The sequence below is a fragment of the Balaenoptera ricei genome, chromosome 8 (assembly GCF_028023285.1).
Source record: "Balaenoptera ricei isolate mBalRic1 chromosome 8, mBalRic1.hap2, whole genome shotgun sequence".
In the NCBI taxonomy this organism is placed as follows: Eukaryota; Metazoa; Chordata; class Mammalia; order Artiodactyla; family Balaenopteridae; genus Balaenoptera; species Balaenoptera ricei.
In genome coordinates this window covers 112,072,451-112,099,976 of record NC_082646.1, presented here as the reverse complement: position 1 = coordinate 112,099,976, position 27,526 = coordinate 112,072,451, and the positions used below count along the sequence as shown (strand labels likewise).

The 27,526-nt window shown below is 47.2% G+C and overlaps 1 protein-coding gene and 1 non-coding gene across 6 annotated transcripts in view; both read right to left on the bottom strand.

Annotated features, from left to right (window-relative positions):
- NAP1L4 (nucleosome assembly protein 1 like 4) overlaps positions 1 to 27,526 on the bottom strand; it is a 72,259-nt gene that overhangs the window by 16,677 nt on the left and 28,056 nt on the right. For all 5 annotated transcript variants that reach the window (XM_059932309.1, XM_059932310.1, XM_059932307.1 and 2 more), the window contains 9 exons: positions 26,239 to 26,338; positions 23,241 to 23,382; positions 15,415 to 15,501; positions 13,831 to 13,962; positions 10,071 to 10,142; positions 5,450 to 5,589; positions 4,106 to 4,251; positions 1,807 to 1,829; positions 1,259 to 1,378 (listed from right to left, as the gene is read on the bottom strand). In XM_059932309.1, coding sequence (XP_059788292.1) covers positions 1,259 to 1,378; positions 1,807 to 1,829; positions 4,106 to 4,251; positions 5,450 to 5,589; positions 10,071 to 10,142; positions 13,831 to 13,962; positions 15,415 to 15,501; positions 23,241 to 23,382; positions 26,239 to 26,338 — 962 coding nt within the window. The remainder of the gene's footprint in view (positions 1 to 1,258; positions 1,379 to 1,806; positions 1,830 to 4,105; positions 4,252 to 5,449; positions 5,590 to 10,070; positions 10,143 to 13,830; positions 13,963 to 15,414; positions 15,502 to 23,240; positions 23,383 to 26,238; positions 26,339 to 27,526) is intronic.
- Positions 9,295 to 9,421, bottom strand: LOC132371162 (small nucleolar RNA SNORA54). The gene has a single exon (XR_009504786.1). It is a non-coding gene; the product is annotated as a small nucleolar RNA SNORA54 (small nucleolar RNA).

The following is a 27,526-nucleotide window of genomic DNA, read 5'->3' as shown; positions in this document are numbered from 1 at the left end:
GCAAACACACTGTACTGCTCACCAGGAGCTGCTATGCTGCCTGTACTATAAATATATACGCGCTGCATAATTAAGTTTTTAAACTGATGGGTGTATGATCAAAAGAGTTTGAGACCACTGGTCTAGAGATGAGTTTCCCACTGTGTGTAGCCACTAGATCTTTTTTGGTCAAATTAGATAAATCCAACCCCTGGTTCCTCAGTTGCCAAGGGCCGTACCTTGAATCTTCCAGCGTCACGTGGTGCCAGCCCTGCTGCAGCAGACGGAGCAGAGGACAGCTCCCTCATCACAGGAGGTGCTACTGGACAGCACTGGTCCAGAATTTGTTGCATAACCAGCATTTCCTTAGACTTAAGTCTGAGCAACTACCTGAGCGCTAAGATGACTCCAAACCGCGCTGTGCTGTGTGTGTCGGTGTTCCCGGATTCCCACAAGCACCTCCCAGCCCGGGGATGGACAGACCGCACCTGAGCAGCTCACTAGTGTCAGGCGATGTAGCCAGTACGCCCTGGGCTGGCCCACTCCCGCCGCGTGGGGGCCTTCAGCACAAAGGAGGGCCCGAAGCAGCTGGGGCCTGCCCTGCAGCCGCAACAGACCTCGCCAGAAAGGAACCTCAGAGCACTCAACACAAGCGAGCGAACAGCATCCAAGCACACTTCCAGCAACACGCCACAGGACAGACCTTTATCTCCACACAACAAGAGGGCTCGCGGCAACCGGGCCTTGGTCACGATGGAGAACCATTTCAGGTGACAGCCCGGGGCAGCTGGCCAGGCTGTGCTCAGGGGTCCTGCTCCCAAGTTCTGACTGTGGGAGGGCGAGTTCCTTCAAGCAGAGGGGAAGGTGGCCTGCGCAGCCAGGCTGTTTTTCCGTGGAGCGTGGGGTTCTATTTCTTTGGGGTCGATATGCCACGTGCTAGCACGACTCGGCTCTGCAGGCCATCGCTTGGAGAACAGGAGTTTCCTCACGTTCAGAAGTCACCCAAAGCCACAGACCTCGCGTGCAGCAGCGGACCCCTGGGTCCTTAGAGGACATTCTGAAACACGTCACTGGCCGGGCCCACGTGGGCGCGTGGTGCTCAGATGCCTCAGAAAGACCTGCTTCTCCCGCCTCTGCCATCTCCCTGCCCAGTCTATTTCCTCCAAACCAGAGGGCAGTGCCCCGTGGACCTGGTGGAGGATGTCATGAAAATCTCGGCTGGGCTTCCCAAGCCGGCACCCGCTCTGACCCCGGCGGCTCCCACCCACAGGCCACCTACGTTGTCGTCGTCCTCTATGGCCTCCCCTGTGAAGTAGAGCACAGCGCGCGGCACGATCCGCTCACGGAAGAAGTGTCCAATTTCAAAGTCGGAAGCTAACGTGAATTCAGAGTCTTCATCCTGAGGGGAAAAGCGAAGTGCTAACTTGCTTCAGTGGGGTAAATGTCACATCCCCTCGCCCATGCCTGACCCCCCCACTTCCGGTGACTGGGCTTATAAAGCACCCAGTGCGGGCACTGCTGGGTGACAGGCATCTCTGAGGTTAGGCCACGTTAAAGGAACCCTTGCAGCCAAATGGCAGGAAAGTGTAGGGCCCAGAGGGGCCGCACAGGGCCACACGTGCGAGGGGGTGAGGCTCAAGGACACGCCTGCCCTCAGGTCCACCCACGGAACGCGCGCTTCTGTCCCACCCCCACGGTGCAGTGAATACAAATTCACCCTTGGTTTTCAGGCAGTAATAACAGATTAAAAAGAAAGTAGCAAAATACTCGGGAAATAAGGACCTTAACAGCAAAACAACATACTTTTTTGATAACCACACATCTTACCAGTGATTCTCCATCCCCTGATGCTAGAAGAAAAGACAAAACACATCTGCATTACATCGACAACCAAAACCTTCTAAAGCCCACACAGGAGGCTCAGCTGACAAATAAAATGGAACACTTCACTAGAAATCGCCTAAGCGCTGTGCCTCCCCATGGCCGGCTACCCCCCTCCCCCGCCTGCTGCAGGCTGAAGCTGGCCCCAGCACCGCCAGGCCCCCTGCCCTCCCCCCACCCCCAATCAAGGGCCAAAGGCTGGTAGCCAGTGAGGCTCACAGGCCCAGCTGGAGAAGGCCACTTTCAGAAGAGAATTTACAGACGTTTAAAGCATCAGCAGATGGAAAGGTGCACCGGCTGCCCAGACCGTGGCCTTTCAGGGCATTTGTGTTTTAAGCGTTGTTTTAACTCGTGTCCTACAAAACTACAGGTGACGTTTCGGTAGAGGCACAGGAAGCACTTGAAGGCCGTAAGTCCTCAGTGTGACTGAGGCGCCGCATCTCAGCTAGGTCGAAGCTGCACCCCTGCCTGCTTGCAAAGGGGAAGGAGAGAGTCGTGCTGAGCCACTCCTCCCGCAAAGACTGCAGCGCGCAGGGCGACGTTACTCACCGACACCCACAGCAGGGGCCCGCGCTCCACACAAAAGGTGGGCTGAGATTCGGTTCCAGCACCCACGGCCCTACAGACCTTGGTGCCGAACTACAGCCCAACATGGAACCAAGAAAACACAGACTTAAAACCGCGCTCAGTGAAGCCCAGTGACGCTTCGCCAGGCGTCGCGTCCCCTTTGCCGGGCTCACCCTGCCTTTGTGTCTTCCCTGTCACCCCTCTGCTGCAAGGTCTGTCTCCGTGGCCAGCACAGAGAGGGGCACGTGCCATCTCAACCACGGCGGAGCAGGTGCTGGTGCGAGCACGCCTCCCCGTGGGCGGTGGGGCAGCCCGAGCCTCGGCCTGTAAGAGTCCCACCCGCTGTTCAAGATGCAGGTTCGGGGACTCTGGCCTCAGGGGCAGCAATCAGCACAAGGACTTCCTCACTTGACTTCTGGACCAGTTTTGTAGGATTAAAGCCAAACAGGGTGCTGACTAGCCATCTTTTATTTCCTTCATTTCAAAAAGCATTTCAGCAATTTTGATTTTTTTCCTTGACCACTCCATCACCCCCACCACTGACATCCTCTATTCCTTTTCATAGAGCATATCACTTGATATTACGTTTATTCAATTACTTTAAAAATAGTGATATACCATAAAATTCACCCACTTGAAGTATACAATCCAATGACGTCTGATACATTTTTAGACTTGTGCAACCACACAATACAGTTTTAGAACCCCCAAAATCACCCCCAAATTCTTGAGTCCACTTGATTCCATTTTAATTGTTATTAATTATTTAAAACTTCCAAAAAAGCCACTGAATTTAGGAACCAAAGCCCCTTTGCTTCACGGTGAATTCATACAGGAAGGCTCCCATATGCCCACGTGAGGCTCTGAAAGGCATCTTCCCAAAAAAGGAAATTTAAGAACTACATTTATGGCTGTTCTTGTCCCCAGAACTGATATACATTGGCATCTTCCAGGTTCAAAGACAAGTCACAGACAATAGCCACAACAGTGAAAAACAACAGACCGAATGGTGATGGGCAGCTTGGTAACTCGGCACGAGGGTCAGAGTCAAGAGGAAAGCCACCCCGTGGCCCCCGACAGACAACCCAAAGGGCCACCAATTACCTAGATCAGGGCTGGCATTTATTTCCAACTGTTTTTTGTTCACTGAAAATAAAGAGAAAATGTTTTCCCCTCATATCCATATTTTAACGCTGCCAGCGGGTCTGACCTTCGAATTCTCAGGATTAGGAAATTATGTGAAGACTTCCAAGTAATTTTCCTCAAAACCAGCGGCTGAGCCATTACTACTTCCATCTCTCTTTTACTGGGGGGTGGGAGCGGGGAGCAGAGAACAAGCGTCCAAGCTATGATTCTGTCCTAAGTCTGTGTTTGTCACAATATATTAGTTCCCAAACCCCTTGTGCTCTATACCAAGGCTCGAAGAAAAAACCAAAAACCCACCTGAGAGGGAGGGGTGGGCCGACGCCCTGCAGGCTGCATGAGTGTGAGCAGAGCAGCCGCGCTGACCCCTCCCCCCGCCGCCACCGGGCTCACCCTCCTGCCAGGACAGGCACCCGTGGCCCCGCCCGCACAGCCACGGCCCCGCCCCCCAGCGCTCGCCCGAGGACCAGAACCGACTTCCCGATGTTAACAGTCACTCTGTGTGTAACCTGGAGTCACAACCCAGCCCACTCACCTTTCAGCGGATTGAAGAAGTTGAAAAAGGAATCGTTGGGGACTTGTTTGGTGATTGTTCTGACGGTGCCTCGGCCCTTATGTTTCTGCTTTTTCTTGATGGTTTTGACTGTTACATTTTTTCCTTTCTTCCAGTCAATGGTACACCTACAGGGACAAGACCGTGATCACGGGTACACACTTCATGAGAAAAACTGGTCACACGTGTGCCCAGCAAGCAAATCACAGCTCTGTGCTTAACCCCAAAACAACTTAACAACCTGCGAGCAAGCACCCGGCACGTGGTGAGCTCGCGTGAAGGCCAGTGAAGGCGGAGGGCGCCGCCAGGCAGGCTGTCAGCGCGGCAACTCCCGCAGCTGCAGAGCTTTAACCCCCAGACGTCTCGCAGGGGTCCTCCAACGTTCTTCCCGTGACCATGCCCGCTCAAGGGCTTGTCACCTGCTGCCCCTTCACAGACCCCACAGCGCACAGGAAGCCACCCACTCAGGCGCCTGAATTCTCAAGACAACTAACTACGCGAGTGGGACAAGCTGGAGAAAGCACGCAGGTGGCTACCGCAAACACTGGTGACCGGAGCGAGACACAAGGGTTCCAAGTGTGCCGAGCGGCCCCTGGTGGGGACCGCGCTCTGAATCACCTTGGACCAACAGGTAAGCCCTGGCAGTGTCTGAATAGCGTCTGCTCAAGGACATGCCTGGGAAGGCAGGCCTTCTCACCCGATGGCCTGGCCGTGGGAAACAATCTACATGACTCTGGCCATTTCAGTCCAGCAGGATTTTAACAGAGTTCTGTATTACTCACACAGGGAGATTCATCAGGATAAGTACTTGGGTCAGTGAATAAGGATAATTGTTTCAATCAAGAATAAAACAATTTCCCAAACCGTCTCAAACCAACCAAGAGGCGTGAACTCCAAGCCACTCTCCTTGGTGGGCCACGGGCTGCAATCGCCAAGGTGCTCAGTCCTGAGGCCAACCACACTCATGCTGCCCCACCGAGGCCAGAGCTGCCCTGTACTGACTCATTCATTCACTCAACAAATACCTGCTGAGAGGAATTTATTAGTTCAATGACCACTGCTTCACTTAAGGAGATCCCAATGCCCTCATTAAAACGAGGAAATTGGGCCACTACCCCAAACCCTGGCCCACGTAACCACAAGATACATTTCCCAGTGCCAGCCATCATATTCCCAGAGAGACTCTTTAATTTCAATCTTTGTCTTTTGGGCTTCTAAACAGATTAAAGGCTTTCAGCTATTCCTAACTTCCATCTTACTTGTAAAGTTGTAAAACCATCTCCTGCTTTTGTTTCAGAAAAAGAAGTTGAAATGGCATTTCCTTACCCGTCACAGTCAACTATTTCAGGACCTTCAAAGGAAAAGGGATCGGCCTTATCTGGCTCTGACTTCATCTTGTATGTTTTTGTCAGGACTGAATTGGTAAAGTAGTCGTTGGGTTCAAAGTGGAACTCTAATACAAAAGACTGGAAAAAAAGACAAAAACTCGGGCTAAGCACCACTTAAAATCTATGAATAACTAGCGACCGACTTTATGAATCACACAGTACTTACTGGAACCCAGCTCTTCCCTAAGCATGACACCACAGGCAGAAGCCATGACTGAAAAACTCAACAGGTGTGGCCACATAACAAGAACTTGTTGACTGCAAAACCACCAGCACAAAGTTAAAGCACAGCGGCAGGCGGGCAAATACCCATCACCCTTAGGGCCCCTGCCGCCTCCCCTCCCAGGGAGGACAAGCTCTCCTGAGGAGTGTGGCTTCTCGCTGCTGCCCCACCCTCCCTTCCCCGAGAGCACAGCAGGGTGGGGGTCTGGAGGCAGAAGGCGGCAGCACAGCCCTGTCTCCCTCTCCTTTCTCTTGGGCAGAGCAGCTCCTTCTCTGCCGCGCAGCGCAAGGGCCAAGACTCCACGTGGGGAGAGAAGGGGAGGCACTGACTGGGCCTCGTCAAACCACACCAAGGACAAGTTCACCCTTCACTCACAAAGCACTCTTCAGACCTAGAGACACGCATGGGAGGAATGGACAAAGGGGTGTACAAAGCAGTAGTAACAAATCAGAAGATATTCGTGCGCACAGTAATAAATGAAAAATAAAATGAGACGCCCCCTTTCTGGGCAAAATGTCCAAAGAACACATGGTACTGGCAAGTGTTTTGGGAAGCCAGGGGCACTCATATACTGTAAAGGGCTTTGTGAAGGGCAATTTGGCAACATCAAAAAATTAACAAAATAAAAAACATTCTGGGACCCAATAATTCTGTTTTGAGGAATGCGTCCTATTTCAGAAAGATACCTGGATGGATGCAGCAGCATGTGCAAAGGTATTGACCTCAGCCCTTCTGACAAGACAACCTGGGGGAAGTAAATAACAGAGACAGTCTAAAGGACCGGCTCTGGGTCTGGACAGCCTCTGCCCGTCAGTGCTGTGTGATTCTGGGAAGCTATTCAACGTCCCTGTGCTTTCGTTTCCTCACCTGCAAAATGGAATAAACAACCCTTTCTCTCCATGAGTTCACTTGAGGATTAATCTATGGAAGCACTTAGAACGGGGCCAGGTTTACAGGCATTACTTGCTAAATATTAGCTATTTCTATTTTTATTGTAATGGTACAACCATCAGTTGAGAAAAAAATTAAGAAGACTAAAAACAAACCACTTCCACAAGGGGAAGTGAAATAAAAACTCTCGCAAGAGGGGGATGAGGAAGAGAAGGGCCACAAGGGCCTGGAAAGTACAGACACAAGCGGCCAAGAGGATCGGAGGCGGTCCTGCCAGTGTTCAGAAGGGATGGCAGGGATCTGGCCAGGTCGCCACTGACCCCTGCCAGCGTGGTGTGGGCTGGAGGGGAAGGGAGGTCAACGAGCACAAGTCACTAGTCTGGCGAAACCGAAGTGCGGCGAGGGCAGGACGGCAGCTGTGGGGATCAGAACGTCGGTGGAATCCCTCTCCATGGCTCTCCGGAGCCTGACCCCAGGCCCCATAAACCCGGTCTTTATCTTGGACTTCAGTCACTGGAGACTGCTATTACTTGAGAACTGTTGAGGGTGGTGACCACAGGTGTGGATGAGCCACCTTGGGGACTGGGCTGGGCTAACGAATGGCACTGTTCTATTCCGTCCTTCATTACGTCCATATAGATATGGACAGAATTATTTATTTTCCTCTCTCTCTCCCCATTTCCTTCTCCTGCCATTTCTCCAAACCAAGGGTGCTACTTCCTTTCTTCATATTTTCCTACTTTTCCTTCTTTCCCTAGGCCTCTGTTTAGTCAAGAATGAGTCAAACACAACTGGGGATGATTTAAAGAAAGTGTCTAACAGTCCAACAGAAAAGGGCCCAAGGACGAGGCGACCTCATTCACACCCCCCTACAGCCAAGTCAGCCATGATCATATGACAAATGCCCAGCCACGCTCGCAATTAAGTGTAAAATTCCATCTCTTCTGCCCAGCAAAGTAAACACGGCTGCTACTGTCTTTGCCGACACTTGTGCTGAGAAGAGGGGAGGCGGGCCCCAGGCAACGCTGCCCATGTGCTCAAAGCAGACGCCTCAAGTCCAGGCAAACGACATGTGGGGATTCTCTGTACTGCTGCTGCAGCGCTGCTCTAAGCTTGACGTTATTTCAAAATAGAAAGAAACCAAAAAATGTTATTATTCCAAAAAGAAAAGTGTAAAAAGATACTACTAGCATCATCAGGAGTGTGAACTGGACCACCTTTGGGCCTTATAAAGGTTTGTCTCCTTCGACCCAGTAATGACACTACAAGGAACCTAACTGAGGGAATCATCAGAAACGTAAGCAAAAGCCTGGGACTCAAGTAAGCTGATCACGGTGCAACAACTTATAACGGGGTGGTGGCGGCAGGGGCATATTCTGGGGAATGCTGAACCTTTTTATAGCCCACAGATGCAGCAACTGTCTTCCACCCCGTGGGGCCTGCATGAGGTGAAGAGAGCAGCGTGACACTGTCCACACACTAGGACCCCACTCTGCTGAGGTACAAACACGGTGACCCTGAAGAGTGACCCTGGGGAGGGGCGAACACCCTGGCTGTGTTTCACTCTGAAGTAAGGCGGTTTCATTTTATTTTCTTTAGACATTTTATTTATTTATTTGTTGATTGATTGATCGATTGATTGCTGCGTTGGGTCTCTGTTGCTGTGCGGGTTTTCTCTAGTTGCGGCGAGCGGGGGCTCCTCTTTGTTGCGGTGCGCAGGCTTCTCATTGCGGTGTCTTCTCTTGTTGTGGAGCACGGGCTCTAGAGTGCGGGCTTCAGCAGTTGTGGTGCACGGGCTCAGTAGTTGTGGCGCACGGGCTTAGTTGCTCCGCGGCACGTGGGATCTTCCCGGACCAGGGCTCGAACCTGTGTCCCCTGCACTGGCAGGCGGGTTCTTAACCACTGCGCCACCAGGGAAGCCCCCATTTCATAGTAAGTTTAAAAAGGGCAAACTATGGGTGAATTCACTGAGCTGCTGGTAGTTATCTGTAAAAGACAGAGTGCAGAGCGTTCTGTACACTTCTCTGTGCTTCCTAAGTTGTCTTATACAAGCACATATGACTTTCACAATGGCTTAGAGTCTACCACAGCTAGGGCTCCAGCCTGTCTATTAGCCATGGAAGAGACCGAGGAAAATATAAGACAAATGGGTTGAGGAAGAAAGGGAATGGACCAAGGGAATCATCAAACAGGTGTGCGCGTGCACGCGCGCATGCACACACACACACACACAGAGACACAGAGAGGGAAAGGGAATTCACATCCATCACAGCAAACCACAGCACTCTGCCACAGGAGGCCTCTAGGGGACACTGTGGCCAAGCCTCGCACAGGTGAGGAGCGATTACTGGGAAGAAATCGACAAGAGGAAGGCACTGCAATAACCTGGGTGCGGAAGGAAAGAAGGGGCTCCCTCAGCTACCAGAGTGACTCCCAACCTGTGAACAGGCATCACTCCGGCTGGTGCCCACACCCCAGCTGCAGAGGGATGCGAATGTCACCTCCAGAGTGGAGCAGACCAGGAAAGGGACAGATACAGGTGTGTGTGCCCCCACCCCTTGCCCCCAGCAGGCATCACCCGCAGGCCAAGGTAGAGGGAATCCCCCTCACACCACTCTGTGGTGGGGAAGGGGGAAGAGACCGGGCCTCAGCCCCACAGCCCTCAGGCACTGTGTCTTCAAGACCTGAAACCAAGAGCCACCAGGCAGGCGGTCAGTTGTGTGGTGCTGAAATTGCTGTGGCACTGGAATGGAACCCACCAGCCACAGGCAGACCGGGCGGTCACGAACAGTGCTCCCCGAGGACCCCAGCTCAGGCATCACCGCCTCAAGGCTGCTTCACAGAAGAGGACAGGCTGGCTTAGGTCAGACTCCCCTCACTAACCGGCAGGCAGCCCACGAGAGCAAGCATTCTGGAAAGATGTGCTTCAAGACAAATCAAAGAGCAGGGAAACAGTTTTTCAGTCTTATCTATCTGCAGTTATTCTTAAAGGTAAAACCTAGTCCATTTCCTTCACTAGTATCTTGGATTTCTGTTAAAGTGCTGCTTATATTTGAATACGTACCAACCATCCTTTGCAGCCTGTTTTACATACATTCCATCCTCACAAACCTGGGAGACACTCAGGAGAAGGATGACATCACCCCATCTGACAGAGGAAACAAACGAGCCCAGAGGCCACAGCATGGCACAGCGGACGCCACGTCCGAGAAGTCCCCTCCTGCGCCTGCCCCCGCGCCTGCCCCCGAGCAGCTGGTGGACTGAGTGACTGTCCGGCTGTGCACACGGCCGGGTGAGGCCCAGGGACGCGATGTGAGAATACGCGTCTCACTCCAGTGACCCAACAAGTGAGTGGCCGGGTGTGTATTTCTGGCTCCAAGCCCTTTACCCTTAGTGGCCTGACCCTTTCTGACACCAGCCAGGAGTTCAAACAACCAGTACTCACCATAGGCTGCCCAGGGTCTGAAAATTTCACTTTGATATCCTGCAGGTGTTTCAAGATTGGCTCATCATATTCCTAAGCATAAAGAGAAGAAAAGAAAGTTCTGGTGAGCTTTTACAGGCAGCACACATGTCCTCACTGAGTCACGGTTGCATCTACTCCTAGATACTGGATAATTAGCCCTGTTGGAATTCTGTCCTTGTCACTCCCAGGAAGCCACCCAAATTTGTTCAGTCATTAGCAGTCTTAGAGTGGCAGCAATGAGGTGCCACCTTTGTCTGGCACAGAGCACTGGTAACCACCAATGCCAAGGCAGAAGGGTATCGCACTCATTGCCAGGGGCAAGAGCCCTGACTGATTTCACAGCCCCACCAGCTGCCAGTACAGACGGGGTCAGAAATGCCATCAATTAAGACTGCTGGTCCTCAGCATCTCCTAAGAGAATCAGAAGAAATGCCGGGACAAGCTACTGACCTTGGCAGCCAATTCCCCCCACTTAGGGCACGTGGCGATAAATATCCCAAATCCAACAAACACAGTCAAGGACACTCACAAAGCAAGTCTGAGACCTAATGGCAGGCACTATGGAAGAGCTTCTAACGATGGCTCTATGCCTTTACGAGTCATCGTTATGCAAACACAGAAGTTCACCAGGGCCTGTCATTTGAGAAAGGCCAACTGAGAAAAACTCAGAAAAAAAAAAAATCACAGGACCTGAAACCCAGTGACCACATACTCACGAGAGGTGCTTTATTTGTGAAACAGTCACTTCACCCTGGAAGTCTGGGGACTGGACCAAAAGGATTTCCTGAGGTTCCGTTGAGCCTGATAACTACCAACTTCCCAATTTTAAATTCTTTCTACATCACAGGCAGACCTCGTTTAATGCACTTCACTTTACTGTGCTTCACAGATATTTTGGTGGGTTTTCTGGTTTGTTTTTTTTGTTGTTCTTGTTGCAAATTGAAGGTTTGTGACAACCCTGCATTGTCAGACGATGGTTAGGATTTTTTAGCAATGAAGTATTTTTAAATTAAGGTACGTACATTTTTGAGACATAATGCTATCGCACACTTGATAGACAGATTACAGTATAGTGTAAACCTAACTTTTATGACGCACCGGGAAACCAAAAAATTCATGTGACTCACTTTACTGCTACATTCACTTTATTGCAGGGGTCTGGAACCAAACCCACAATGTCTCCGAGGTCTGCCTGCATAGAACAAACCAAAAAAAATAAGCAGTAACAAAGGCACCTTCCAAGTCTCTAGACAAAAAGTAAGTCCAAAACAGTTTTCAAAGAAGGCCACATCAGTCTGAGATGTCAAATCCTAAATTCTAGAACCAGAAACCACTTGGCTCCAAGATCACGTGTATCACTGACTGAGCACGTATGCCTAGTTCTAGAATCGCCAAGGCGAACGTATCACCAGTACGTTTTCCAAATACGCGGCACTGGGATCTTCAAGCTCACTGCAGTCAAACTAGCAGCACCCACTGGTACCACCCCAGAGCCAGGAGACGGCCATCATGTTCTAGATCTCCTCCAAGAGCCGCACGCCTTGAGGGCCAAGGACCTTCTATGGCCCAGACCAGAACAGAAAGCCCTAAGTTAGCAGGCTCAAAACTCAGGGCCAACAGTGGAAGCAACTCAGGGACTGATTTAAAGCTGCTCTCCCTAAGTTTCAAAACTCTGCTTTTGGACCTATCTTGGCTACCACCAACAGAGAACCCAAGGACCTACAGCCAAGCCCACCTTTGGGATTTAACGTCTGACCAAAATGGAACCTACTACCATTACTTGCTTCAGGTTATAAACGGCCCAAACCACATTTCATCACTCTCTGCATACTAAATGAGTACTCAAAAAATGACACGTCTTTTTACAACTGTAAGACAAAAAGCAGCGAGACACTGTGTGGCATAAATACTGAAGCACTGACACTAAGACAGAGGTGTTGGGGAGAACGGAAGAGACACCTCATTCAAGTACAGCTGACTGTACCACTACCCCCCAAACCAAAGAAATGCTACAGACAAAGCAGCAGCGCCATCGCTGGGTTACTAACTGGCTGGCCGGGCAACACCGGGAGCCAGGTCTCCCAATCAAGTCGCCTAACTGGCACCAAAAAGCCTACCTCATGACACCCCTGTCACCACTCACAGTGCGCCCCCAACCTGCAACACGGGCGTCACCTGGGGGACACATCAGAAACGAAGATCCTCAGGCCCCACCCAGACCTACTGACTCAGAGCCTGCACTTCCACGAGACGTCCCAGTGACAGGTACACACACCCTTCTCCATCTGCTCTGCCGGCACGGGGATTTTCAACCCTTGGGGGTACATCAGAATCATGAGAGAGCGTCTACAACACCTCAAACTCTCGCTGACCTGGGGGTGGGGAGGCACTGATGCTGCTATTTAGTTTTAAAAGTTGCCCAAGTGACTAACATACAGGCAGGGTGAGAATCTGGTTCTAGCATATATTACTCAATTTTCCCAATAAATTTCTGGCTCATGGCATTCTAGTCTTCTAGTATTCTTGGTCTAGTGTTCTTTCTTTCTTTTCTTTTTTTTTTGGCCATGCCGCTCGGCTTATGGGATCTTAGTTCCCGAACCAAGGACTGAACCCGGGCCCTGGCAGTAAAAGTGCCAAGTCCTAACCACTGGACCGCCGGGAATTCCCAATGGTCTAGTAGTCTTAAACCGCGCCTTTTCATATGAGACAAGAAAACACAGGCTATTGTTAAGTCATGTATTTTAAATGTTCCCCCCGTCTGGAAGGGGAGTAAGAAACTCATCCCCTCCACCTTTTCTTCAGTTCTGGCTTACAGATAAGCACTCAACAAGGCAGGCAGCAGACGCAGCAACGCAGCAACTCTCTGGAACCACTCTAACTGCAGCTGTGAAACCTCTGCAAACTGCAGTAGAGCGAGCTAGCTGCACGCCACCTGTGGCCGTGCTCTGATATAAAAGCACTGTGCTGACCCGTCTGGAGTAAGTCCAAATGCAGAAATGACCCCCTCTGTGGACTTCTGAGCAGTACCTATTTCTGAATTCTGGAAACTTCTACCATAACTCAGCTCAGGGAAAGTCACATTTGTTACCTTTTAATTGGTTCACCATTTCATCATTAGAGAAAGCTCAACAAGGCAAGACAAAGAAAGTTTGGCCATTCCCATTTAAAAAAAAAAAGACTTTTTCAAGGAAAATGATTAGAAATTATTAGCAACTTGTTAAATATTTGTACAACTAGCAAGGCGGCACAACAGGCCCATTTCAAATGTCAAAAATCAATCAAAACAGAAGACCGCGTGCCAGCGAGCGTGCGCCTGTGTGTAAACGCGCACATGGGTACATGTGTACACGCACGCACGCACACTTCACCGCTCAGTATCAACTCCTCCACTCCCGCCCCTCATCCTCACGCTTCTCACTTGTCCACGTCACTGTGAGGTAGAGAAGGGTCTGGAATCTGTTAACATGCTTCCTGGGGTGAGACAACAGACACTTTACAGGAGGCAAAGCGACCCTAAGCTTGGCTGAGGTTCCGCGTGGCAGGCTTTTCCGAGAGGGCCGCTACACGACGGCGCACGGGGGCTCCAGCTGCAGCCAGGCCTCCCGGGGACCCTGACTCCTCTGAGTTATGGTCACAGAAGGCGCCTTTCCACCCACAATCAACAACTGCTAGACATGCTGTTGAAAGTTCACAAATAAATAATGTCTTCTATAAAGTGGGAATGTGCCTGTGTGCTTACCTGAACTAATTCACTTAGCATATCTACATTTCTGAAGATGGTAAACCAGAACTCTGGAATTCCTTTTGGGTTTGGCTCTTCTGCTGCTGCTTCTTCTTTTTCCGCTATGACTGCTTTATTTTTTATGTCTCCCTAGATAAATAAAGATGCAAAATTGGATACTTATCATGAAGCAACAACTTTACAAATAACTGAATGGCTTAATACAGACCATATTTTTAGAATCCCATGTAAACTTCTATCAAAAACCCTTGCTCTTTGAAACTGCATCTCCAAGACCACTGTGCCCATCACAATTTCCAACGTCTCTGAGGAACAAAGCATTTAAGGCACTCCAGCCAGATGTAACTCCAGGAGGTAATTTTAGATCAAGGGGAAAGAGCTGCAGAGCTGATACAGTGCCCCCCGACTTGGGGAAGGCTGCCCAGTGCTGGCTCGCTGTCCCTCCTGGGATAATCACCGCCAGAGGGACGCTCCAGGATCTCCCGCACCAAGAAACTGCCCCACAAGCTGCATGTCCAAGGATACGGAGATGTCGGGACAGAGGCACCATGCAAACATCAGGGGGGTGACGAGAAAGGCGACGTGGCCATGAGGAGGGTAGTCTTTTCTAACATCACGGGCCTGACATGTGATTCTTAGGAGGACATGATCACAAGGGGCTTTTTAAGTTAACAGGGGCAGATTTTCCTCGCACAATGAAGAACTGATTCACAACTATATTGATCCACAGGCATGGCTTCAACTACACCAGATTCTACATGTTTTTAAAAGATCAGAAAGATATATAGCTACCAAAACTAACATACACTTAAAAAAACAAAAACATAAAACCCGGAAGTTTATACTATAGGATAGAAAAGCCACTCCCAAGTGTAAAATCAGGCCAACAAAGTTCACCTTGTCGTGTTGGGACTTTCCGTGGCACTGGTATGATACCCGTCACCAAAAAAAGGCTGCAAGCAGGTGATGGACAGGGCACATCACCAAAAGGACCACTTACCAATGTAAAGTGGCGAGGTGCACTGGGGCTACTTCACTGTCACTGCTGGTCCCCGAGCAGGATGGCACAGGTGTTTCCAGTGTGCTCTCCCCACCACAGCCCACCCTCTAGTACCTGCCCTTCTAGACACAGCTGTGCTCTCCCTTGTGGGTCTTTGCTTTCTCTCGACTAAGACTTCTTCTGATGTTTTAATCTCCACTCCCCTGATCCCTTATCTCACTGTACCACTGTGCAGAGGTGCCACCGACGGCTGAGAAAGGGGACTGTGTCTGGCTCACCACATTAACTAACAGAACCGAGCTGTCCGGTTTCACTGTCATAAAGAAATCTAAACACCCAACCTAAGGCTGGAGCCACACCTACTGTTAGGAGCTCTTTTCTTTGTAAAAGAAAACCATCAAATTTCTTTTTTTTCCCCACCAGCCGTGCTGCATGGGATCTCAGTTCCCCAGACCAGGGATTTAACCCAGGCCACGGCAGTGAAAGCGCCGAATCCTAACCACTAGATCACCACCCAAAACCATCTTATTTCTAACAGCATTAAAACAGAACACAAGCGGCACTCACTAAAAAAAACTTACGGCCAACTTGTCCTCCTCTTCGTTTTCACTGTGCCATTCGGATTCTGCATCTGTCGGCTCAGCGTCCCCAGTGATGAACTCCCTTCTCTAAGTAAAAACAAGATCTTCTTAGCGTTACATTCAGTTACTCAGAAACTTGAGAGTACAGACAGTGAACTTGTAAATAATGTGTATAAAAAGACTGAAAACTGGATGCTTTTATAGCTTAAGATTCTAAGTTTTGGGGCTTAAAGAATAACATTCGGGGAGACCTTCAAGATGGCAGAGGAGTAAGACGTGGAGATCACCTTCCTCCCCACAAAGACATCAAAAATACATCTACATGTGGAACAACTCCTACAGAACACCTACTGAACGCTGGCAGAAGACCTCAGACTTCCCAAAAGGCAAGAAACTCCCCACGTACCTGGGTAGGGCAAAAGAAAAAAGAAAAAAGAAAAAACAGAGACAAAAGAATAGGGACGGGACCTGCACCTCTGGGAGGGAGTTGTGAAGGAGGAAAAGGTTCCACACACTAGAAAGCCCCTTCGCGGGCGGAGACGGGAGGTGGGCAGGGGGAAGCTTCGGAGCCACGGAGGAGAGCACAGCAACAGGGGTGCAGAGGGCCAAGCGGAGAGATTCCCCGCACAGAGGACTGGTGCCAACCAGCACTCACCAGCCCGAGAGGCTTGTCTGCTCACCACCAGGACGGGTGGGGGCTGGGAGGTCAGATCCCAGGGAGAGGACTAGGGTTGGCTGCATGAACACAGCCTGAAGGGGGCTAGTGCGCCACAGCTAGCCGGGAGGGAGTCCGAGAAAAAGTCTGGACCTGCCTAAGAGGCAAGAGACCATTGTTTTGGGGTGCGCAAGGAGAGGGGATTCAGAGCACCGCCTAAACAAGCTCCAGAGACGGGTGCGAGCCGTGGCTATCAGCGCAGACCCCACAGATGGGCATGGGATGCAAAGGCTGCTGCTGCCGCCACCAAGAAGCCTGTGTGCGAGCACAGGTCACTATCCACACCGCCCCTCTCGGGAGCCTGTGCAGCCCGCCACTGCCAGGGTCCCGTGATCCAGGGACAACTTCCCCGGGAGAACACACGGCGCGCCTCAGGCTGGTACAACGTCACGCCAGCCTCTGCTGCCACAGGCTCACCCCGCATTCCATACCCCTCCCTCCCCCCGGCCTGAGTGAGCCAGAGCCCCCTAATCAGCTGCTCCTTTAGCCCCGTCCTGTCTGAGCGATACGCCCTCAGGCGACCTACACGCAGAGGCGGGGCCGATACAAAGCTGAACCCCAGGAGCTGTGCGAACAGAGAAGAGAAAGAGAAATCTCTCCCAGCAGCCTCAGGAGCAGCAGATTAAATCTCCACAATCAACTTGATGTACCCTGCATCTGTGGAATACCTGAATAGACAACAAATCATCCCAAAATTGAGGCGATGGACTTTGAGAGCAACTGTAGACCTGGGGTTTGCTTTCTGCATCTAATTTGTTTCTGGTTTTATGTTATCTTAGTTTAGTATTTAGAGTTTATTATCACTGGTAGATTTGTTTATTCATTTGGTTGCTGTCTTCCTTCTTTTTTAATATATGTAGATTATATATATATATATATATATATATATATATATATATACACATATTCTTCCTTTTTCTCCTCTTGTGAGTGTGTATGTGTATGCTTGTTTTTTTTTCTTCTTTTTAAATTACTTTAAACATTTTTTTATTTTTAATAATTTATTTTTTATTTTTAATTTTAATAAGTTTATTTTCTTTCTTTCTTTTTTTCTCCCTTTTCTTCTGAGCCGTGTGGCTGACAGGGTCTTGGTGCTCTAGCTGGGTGTCAGACCTGTGCCTCTGAGGTGGGAGAGTTCAGGACATTGGTCCACCAGAGACCTCATGGGCCCACGTAATATCAAACGGCGAAAGCTCTCCCAGAGATCGCCATCTCAACGCTAAGACCCAGCTCCACTCAATGACCACCAAGCTCCAGTGCTGGACACCCTATGCCAAACAACTAGCAAGACAGGAACACAACCCCACCCATTAGCAGAGAGGCTGCCTAAAATCATAAAAAAGTCACAGACACCCCAAAACACACCACCAGATGCGGTCCTGCCCACCAGAAAGACAAGAGCCAGCCTCATCCACCAGAACACAGTCACCAGTCCCCTCCACCAGAAAGTCTACACAACCCACTGAACCAACCCTACTCACTGGGGGCAGACACCAAAAACAACGGGAACTACGAACCTGCAGCCTGCAAAAAGGAGACCCCAAACACAGTAAGTTAAGCAAAATGAGAAGACAGAGAAATACACAGCAGATGAAGGAGCAAGGTAAAAACCCACCAGACCAAACAAATGAAGAGGAAACAGGCAGTCTACCTGAAAAAGAATTCAGAGTAATGATAGTAAAGATGACCCAAAATCTTGGAAATAGAATGGAGAAAATACAAAAAACGTTTAACAAGGAACTAGAAGAACTAAAGAGCAAACAAACAGTGATGAACAACACAATAAATGAAATTAAAAATTCTCTAGACGGAACCAATAGCAGAATAACTGAGGCAGAAGAACGGATAAGTGACCTGGAAGATAAAATAGTGGAAATAACTACTGCAGAGCAGAATAAAGAAAAAAGAATGAAAAGAATTGAGGACAGTCTCAGGGACCTCTGGGACAACATTAAACACACCAACATTCGAATTATAGGCGTCCCAGAAGAAGAAGAGAAAAAGAAAGGGACAGAAAATATTTGGAGAGATTATAGTTAAAAACTTCCCTAATATGGGAAAGGAAATAGTCAATCAAGTCCAGGAAGTGCAGAGAGTCCCATACAGGATAAACCCAAGGAGAAACACGGCAAGACACATATTAATCAAACTATCAAAAATTAAATACAAAGAAAAAATATTAAAAGCAGCAAGGGAAGAACAACAAATAACATACAAGGGAATCCCCATAAGGTTAACAGCTGACCTTTCAGCAGAAACTCTGCAAGCCAGAAGGGAGTGGCAGGACATATTTAAAGTGATGAAAGGGAAAAACCTACAACTAAGATTACTCTACCCAGCAAGGATCTCATTCAGATTCGATGGAGAAATTAAAACCTTTGCAGACAAGCAAAAGCAAAGAGAATTCAGCACCACCAAACCAGCTTTACAACAAATGCTAAAAGAACTTCTCTAGGCAGGAAATACAAGAGAAGGAAAAGACCTACAATAACAAACCCAAAACAATTAAGAAAATGGTAATAGGAACATACATATCGATAACTACCTTAAATGTAAATGGATTAAATGCTCCGACCAAAAGAAACAGACTGGCTGAATGGATACAAAAACAAGATCCGTATATATGCTGTCTACAAGAGACCCACTTCAGACCTAGGGACACATACAGACTGAAACTGAGGGGATGGAAAAAGATATTCCATGCAAATGGAAATCAAAAGAAAGCTGGAGTAGCAATTCTCATATAAGACAAAATAGACTTTAAAATGAAGACTATTAACAAGACACAAAGAAGAATACTACATAATGATCTAGGGATCAATCCAAGAAGAAGATATAACAATTATAAATATTTATGCACCCAACACAGGAGCACCTCAATATATAGGGCAAATGCTAACAGCCATAAAAGGGGAAATTGACAAATAACACAATCATAGCAGGGGACTTTAACACCTCACTTTCACCAATGGACAGATCATCCAAAATGAAAATAAATAAGGAAACACAAGCTTTAAATGATACATTAAACAAGATGGACTTAACTGATATTTATAGGACATTCCATCCAAAAACTACAGAATACACTTTCATCTCAAGTGCTCATGGAACATTCTCCAGGATAGATCATATCGTGGGTCACAAATCAAGCCTTGGTAAATTTAAGAAAACTGAAATTATATCAAGTATCTTTTCCAACCAAAACGCTATGAGGCTAGATATCAATTACAGGGAAATATATGTAAAAAAAAACCAAACACATGGAGGCTAAACAATACGCTACTAAATAACCAAGAGACCACTGAAGAAATCAAAGAGGAAATCAAAAAATACCTACAGACAAATGACAATGAAAACATGACGACCCAAAACCTACGGGATGCAGCAAAAGCAGTTCTAAGAGGGAAGTTTATAGCAATACAATCTTACCTCAAGAAACAAGAAACATCTCAAATAAACAACCGAACCTTACACCTAAAGCAATTAGAGAAAGAAGAACAAAAAACCCCCCAAAGTTAGCAGAAGGAAAGAAATCATAAAGATCAGATCAGAAATAAATGAGAAAGAAATGAAGGAAACAATAGCAAAGATCAATAAAACTAAAAGTTGGTTCTCTGAGAAGATAAACAAAATTGATAAACCATTAGCCAGACTCATCAAGAAAAGAAGGGAGAAGACTCAAATCAATAGAATTAGAAATGAAAAAGGAGAAGTAACAACTGACACTGCAGAATTACAAAGGATCATGTACTACAAGCAACTATATGCCAATAAAATGGACAACATGGAAGAAATGGAAACAGTCTTAGAAACGCACAACCTTCCAAGACTGTACCAGGAAGAAACAGAAAATATAAACAGACCAATCACAAGCACTGAAATTGAAACTGTGGTTAAAAATCTTCCAACAACAAAAGCCCAGGGCTAGATGGCTTCACAGACGAATTCTATCAAACATTTAGAGAAGAGCTAACACCTATCCTTCTCAAAATCTTCCAAAACATAGCAGAGGGAGGAATACTCCCAAACTCATTCTATGAGGCCACCATCACCCTGATACCAAAACCAGACAAACATGTCACAGAGAAAAAAACTACAGGCCAATATCACTGATGAACACAGATGCAAAAATCCTCAACAAAATACCAGCAAAGAATCCAACAGAACATTAAAAGGATCATACACCATGATCAAGTGGAGTTTATCCCAGGAATGCAAGGATTCTTCATTACACGCAAATCAATGTGATATACCATATTAACAAATAGAAGGAGAAAAACCATATGATCATCTCAACAGATGCAGAAAAAGCTTTCAACAAAATTCAACACCCATTTATGATAAAAACCCTCCAGGGGCTTCCCTGGTGGCGCAGTGGTTGAGAATCTGCCTGCCAATGCAGGGGACACGGGTTCGAGCCCTGGTCTGGGAAGATCCCACATGCCGCGGAGCAACTGGGCCCGTGAGCCACAACTACTAAGCCTGCGCGTCTGGAGCCTGTTCTCCGCAACAGAGGCCGCGATAGTGAGAGGCCCGCACACCGCGATGAAGAGTGGCCCCCGCTCGCCACAACTAGAGAAAGCCCTCGCACAGAAACGAAGACCCAACACAGCCAAAATAATTAAAAATAAATAAATTAATTAATTAAACAACAACAACAACAACAACAACCCTCCAGAAAGTGGGCGTAAAGGGAACCTACCTCAACATAATAAAGGCCATATATGACAAACCCACAGCCAACATCATTCTCAATGGTGAAAACCTGAAACCATTTCCTCTAAGATCAGGAAAAAGACAAGATTGTCCACTCTCACCACTATTATTCAACATAGTTTTGAAGTTTTAGCCACAACAATCAGAGAAGAAAAAGAAATAAAAGGAATCCAAATCGGAAAAGAAGAAGTAAAGCTGTCACTGTTTGCAGACGACATGATACTATACGTAGAGAATCCAAAAGATGCTACCAGAGAACTACTAGAGCTAATCAATGAATTTGGTAAAGTAGCAGGATACAAAATTAACACACAGAAATCTCTTGCATTCCTATACACTAGTGATGAAAAATCTGAAAGAGAAATTAAGGAAACACTCCCATTTACCACTGCAACAAAAAGAATAAAATACCTAGGAATAAACCTACCTAATGAGACAAAAGACCTGTATGCAAAAAACTATAAGACGATGAAAAGAAATTAAAGATGATACAAACAGATGGCAAGATATACCATGGTCTTGGATTGGAAGAATCAACATTATTAAAATGACTATACTACCCAAAGCAATCTACAGATTCAATGCAATCCCTATCAAACTACCAATGGCATTTTTCACAGAACTAGAACAAAAAATTCCACAATTTGTATGGAAACACAAAAGACCCCGAATAGCCAAAGCAATCTTGAGAAAGAAAAACGGAGCTGGAGGAATCAGGCTCTCTGACTTCAGACTATACTACAAAGCTACAGTAATCAAGACACTATGGTACTGGCACAGAATCAGAAATATAGATCAATGGAACAGGATAGAAAGCCCAGAGATAAACCCACACACCTATGGTCACCTTGTTTTTGCTAAAGGAGGCAAGAATATACAATGGAGAAAAGACAGCCTCTTCAATAAGTGGTGCTGGGAAAACTGGACAGCTACACGGAAAAGAATGAAATCAGAACACTCCCTAACACCATACACAAAAATAAACTCAAAATGGATTAAAGACCTAAATGTAAGGCTAGACACTATCAAACTCTTATAGGAAAACATAGGCAGAACACTCTATGACATAAATCACAGCAAGATCCTTTTTGACCCACCTCCTAGAGAAATGGAAATAAAAACAAAAATTAACAAATGGGACCTAATGAAACTTGAAAGCTTTTGCACAGCAAAGGAAAACATAAACAAGATGAAAACACAACCCTTAGAATGGGAGAAAGTATTTGCAAATTAAGCAACTGACAAAGGATTACTCTCCAAAATATACAAGCAGCTCATGCAGCTCAATATCAAAAAAACAAACAACCCAATCCAAAAATGGGCAGAAGACCTAAATAGACATTTCTCCAAAGAAGATATACAGATTGCCAACAAACACATGAAAGGATGCTCAATATCACTAATCATTAGAGAAATGCAAATCAAAACTACAATGAGGTATCACCTCACACCTGTCAGAATGGCCAGCATCAAAAAATCTACAAACAGTAAATGCTGAAGAGGGTGTGGAGAAAAGGGAACCCTCTTGAACTGTTGGTGGGAATGTAAATTGATACAGCTACTATGGAGAACAGCAAGGAGGTTCCTTAAAAAACTAAAAATAGAATTACCATACGACCCAGCAATCCCACTACCGGGCATATACCCTGAGAAAACCATAATTCAAAAAGAGTCATGTACCACAACGTTCATTGCAGCTCTATTTACAATAGTCAAGACACGGAAGCAATGTAAGTGTCCATCAACAGATGAATGGATAAAGAAGATGTGGCACATATATACAATGGAATAACACTCAGCCACAAAAAGAAACAAAATTGAGTTATTTGTAGTGAGGTGGATGGACCTAGAGTCTGTCATACAGAGTGAAGTAAGTCAGAAAGAGAAAAACAAATACCGTATGCTAACACATATATATGGAATCTAAAAAAAAAAAATGGTTCTGAAGAACCTAGGGGCAGGACAGGAATAAAGACGCACACATAGAGAATGGACTTGAGGACACTGGGAGGGGGAAGGGTAAGCTGGGACGAAGTGAGAGAGTGGCATGGACATATATACACTACCAAATGTAAAACATATAGCTAGTGGGAAGCAGCCACATAGCACAGGGAGATCAGCTTGGTGCTTTGTGACCACCTAGAGGGGTGGGATAGGGAGGGTGGGAGGGAGAGGCAAGAGGGAGGAGATATGGGGATATATGTATATGTATAGCTGATTCACTTTGTTATACAGCAGAAACTAACACACCATTGTAAAGCAATTATACTCCAATGAAGATGTTAAGAAAAAAATAAAAAGAATAACATTCAATGATTCACTGGGTACATCTGGATGTTTTGCCTAAAGAAGTATCTGAAATATAATAATTAAATTTACTAACAGAGTTCCCTACCTTGTCAAAGAGAGGCTGGTATAATGCTGCATACTTTCTTTCCAAGTCATGAACTTCTTCATAGAACTTGGCTTCTATATGAGCACATTTCACCTGAAGTTGTTTCAGTGCATTGATTCTTCTTTTTACTGCTTTGGGTAAACTAAAAGAGAGGGAATAAAAAATAAAACATCCATATGCCTGCAAAATAAGGCAGCATGCTTATTTTTTACTAAAATAAATTAACGTTAACATAGAATTAACACCCTTACCATGAAAAAGAGCTCCTAAAAATCATTAAGGACAAACACCACCTCCCCGCCCCCCCACCAAAAGCAGGGTGGTGGCGGAGGAGGAAGCTGAAAGATAATTCACAAAAAATACAAATAATCAAACACGGAAGAAAGGTCCAATCTCATAAAATATCCAAAAGAATGTAAATTTAAAAGAACTGCTGTCTTTTCCTTACCAAATTGGCAATTAAAAAAAAATTCCCAGGGGGGACTTCCCTGGCGGTCCAGTGCTTAGGACTCTGCGCTGTCACTGCCGAGGGCCTTGGGTCAATCAATCCCTAGTCGGGGAACTAAGATCCCGCAAGCCTCGAGGTGTAGTCAAAAAAATTTTTTTAAATAAAAGAGAGAAGAAAATTTTTTAAAATCCCAGGTTTGATGAGGCTGAGGGCAGAGCCCTCTAATTGACACATCTTTCTTAAGGGTAAACAAGAACCTTGAAAATATTCTTTGCATCTACTTCTAAGACTTTATCCTAAGGAAATAACCAAATGTTTATGTGCTGGCGTGACCACTGATATATTATTTGTAAAAGTGGAAGACTGGGAACAATGCCAAGATGAGCAGGATTGAAACAGGGCCTGTCCACAACCATGTCCTCAAGGAATACTCAGCACCACAGGACGAGCTCCTGCTGACACAGCGAGGGAAAAACCAGAGATGACAGAGACAAGGCGTGCATTCTAGTCGAGAGTCAGACAGCTACCAGCTCCTTAGCCCTTTGATACTTTTTACCTTCTAAGAAACATTTTAGTTTGTATGCCTTACATTTATAAAACAGAAGGGAAAAAACATTTTAAAACCATTAAAATGATTTGTTTAACCTGAAGCCCTTAGTCACAATCTGGAACAAAGAGCAGACTCCTGCGGACTTCCCTGGTGGTGCAGTGGTTAGTTAAGACTCTGCTCTCCCAATGCAGGGGGCCCAGGTTCCATCCCTGGTCAGGAACCAGAGCCCACATGCCGCAACTAAGGAGCCCGCCTGCCGCAACTAAGACCCAGCGCAACCAAATAAATTAATTAAAAAAAAAAAAAAGAGCAGACTCCTGGGCCCCACAAAGAACCACACTATCCCCCTTGGTGGGCCTAGGTCCTGCCCTCTGAGTCCTCCTCCACGTGGGCTGACTCCTCAAGGGCAGGGCTGGCATTAGTCTAATGGTATACAGTACCAGGCAACTCCCAAGCACAGCACTGTTTAGAAAATACAGCCATCAAGGGGGACTGGTTCCAGAACCCTATGGATATCAAAATCCATGGATGCTCAAGTCCCTTATATAAAATGGTACAGTGTTTGCACACTAAGCACATCTTCCCATATACTATAAATCATCACTAGATTGCTTACCATACCTAATACAATGTAAATGTTATGTAAATAGTTGCTGGCGTGCGGCAAATTCAAGTTTTACTTTCTGGAACTTTCTGGAAAAATTTTCCCCCAATATTTTTGATCCGCAGTTGGTTGAATCTGCAGATGCACAACCCAGGGAACCCGTGGCTACAGAGGGTCAACTGTAGTGGAAAAGCCTTGAATCACAAAGGACCCTGTCCTGGTATAATCATACCCACGGCACAGTTTGGACAAAGGTCCTTCACCACAGACTGCCAACTACAGAAACCATTCTACAACTACTGCTAGTGAGAGAACAAGGAAAAAGCAGAGTAAGAATTTAATAACACTGAATACATTAACATCTGTACTTCTTTTCTACATTAATTACACAACCTAACGTTATGTCCGAACTTTCAAATCTTCCTAATGGAGTAAAAATACAAGGACCTCTAAGCCAACTGAACCCAGATATCCTCCCCAGCCAGCCTCCAAACAGTAAGAGTAACTACACACCGTTCTTCTCCCCACAACAGGCACGTCACGTACAGCACGGAACGTGGAACTAACTCTATCGCACAAAACCTTGCTCCCCTCCATTTCCTCTCAGCGAATGCCAGCCCATTCACCCAGTTTCTGAAGCCAGAAACTAGAAACCACCACTCATGCTCAGCTCTCCTACCTGCACCCAGCACCACCACACCCCACTGATCTAGTCTGCAAACACTTCACAGAACCTTCCCCACTGGGTCAGCCCCCCGAAGAACCCTCTCTACGGGCAGACCAGACGCCAAGCGTGCCCGCTCTGTGACAACATCCCCAGCCCCGCGTGGGACAGCCAGCCGTGCACTGGCTGTAGGAGGGGAGCCCCGAGCAGCTCAGCCCTCGGCAGGAAGACAGCCAGCCCGCGAGAAGAGCGGTCCAAGGGCTCGAAGGGTGGGCATCCTTATGGTGTTCTCTGTGAATACAACCAAGACACAGACCTCGTCCAAATAAGCCACGTTTCGGTGTTGCAGGCTCACGTAGGTGAGCCGGGCCGGACTGGGTCTCTTAGCGAACCAGGAGCCACCATGAAGAGAAAGCACTGCCCCCATGTGCCTGTACCTCCACCCCCTGCTGACGCCCCAGTCCGCCTGCTCACGGGACCTGTGAAGGCCTCTCACCCTACAGGCTGGCACCGTACACTCGCCCATAACTTGACACACCGCACTACCCTGGCCACAGGCCTGTAGCCTCTACCAGGCTCTGACCCCAGCACTCACCTTCGGGACCCCAGAGCCTGGCTCTCAGCAGGCAAGGTCTACTGAATGAAAAACATACTTATTCCTAGTCAAAGGAACCAGGAGAGGTTTTTTCTTTGTTTCTTAAAGTTGCGTCGTCTCACTCACGGCATACTTACGTCTCGATGTAGCTTGAAGGAGTGTGGGAGACACTGTCAAGTCGTTCCTGTAAAGCTGCCAAAACTTGAGGATTCTGCATCACCTGGTCTGCGAGCTTTTCTATTAAGAGTTAAAAAAAAACAAGGCCAAAAATTTTAAAATACACCCACCCCACAACAGCCAAGAGTTGAAAATCACAAACACATATCTACTACCTTTGCATATCTACTTTAATTTGTAAATATAGCAAGTAGCTTCTTAAAAACATCTGTTTCAAAAATATTTATTTTTAAAGGCATTTGATACTCTATGTTAATCACCCGAGTGGATGGTTATAAACACACCGAGGGTACCTGGAGAGTTCTGCTTCTCACCGTAGCGGTAGAAGCCCCAGTCTCCCCACTGAGGACACTGTCACTTGCTAAGTTCAGGCAGTCTACCTCCCTCCCGGAAGCCGAGGACGGGGACAAGGTGCCCGTGGCTCAGTAAATCAGCACACACTTCTGCCCCAGCTCAGGAAAGCGCGACTCCCACCAGCTCCCTGGGGGCACCAGACCTTGCAGGCGCTCTTTGCCTCCACCTTCACCCACCTTGCCCTCCTGCCCAAACCTGCCTCCTCCCAGGAACCCCTGCCCCTCTGCCCTGCAACCTCGACAGCTCACACACACTGTACTGACTCCCGAAGAACAAACACGATGCTGAGAGGGAGGTCAGCTGTGCCGCAGACTGGCTCACACCTGGCTCGCGGCACAGGCTCTGTGTTGAAAAGGTTCCCTCTCAGCGACACTGTACGGAAACCCAAACTTAGGGCCCTCACCCGACTCAAAAGGCAGCACAGACCTAGAGTTCTCCCCCGCCTTTTCTAAGACAGTGATGCGGGCAAGCTGAATACAACAAGTAGGCACTCAATTTTACCTTTTAACTACAATCCCAATCACTAACATGAAGCACTGTGTATGTGTATAAAACATATGTAACTGTATATACAAAACTGTATGAAAATACTAAAAATATACACAAACACACATCTCTAGCTCTGGCCACTGAAAGGTCTAGAAATAATGGCAGATGGCATTTATATTTTGGTTTTTAAATCTCTGTCCCAACTAAAAGATACAGGGCTCCTGGCGTAAATGTAGATTCCAGGTCTGGGGAAAGGAAAGTTCAAGGGAAAATGGAACATCGCCTATGCCACAAAGCTAGAGAGAACTCAAAATGGATGGGAACGTAGCAAAAGGACACAGAAGCCAGCTTAAAGGGACCCCACTGGCCAAATGGGACAATTTGCACACTAAAAAGAATAATGAT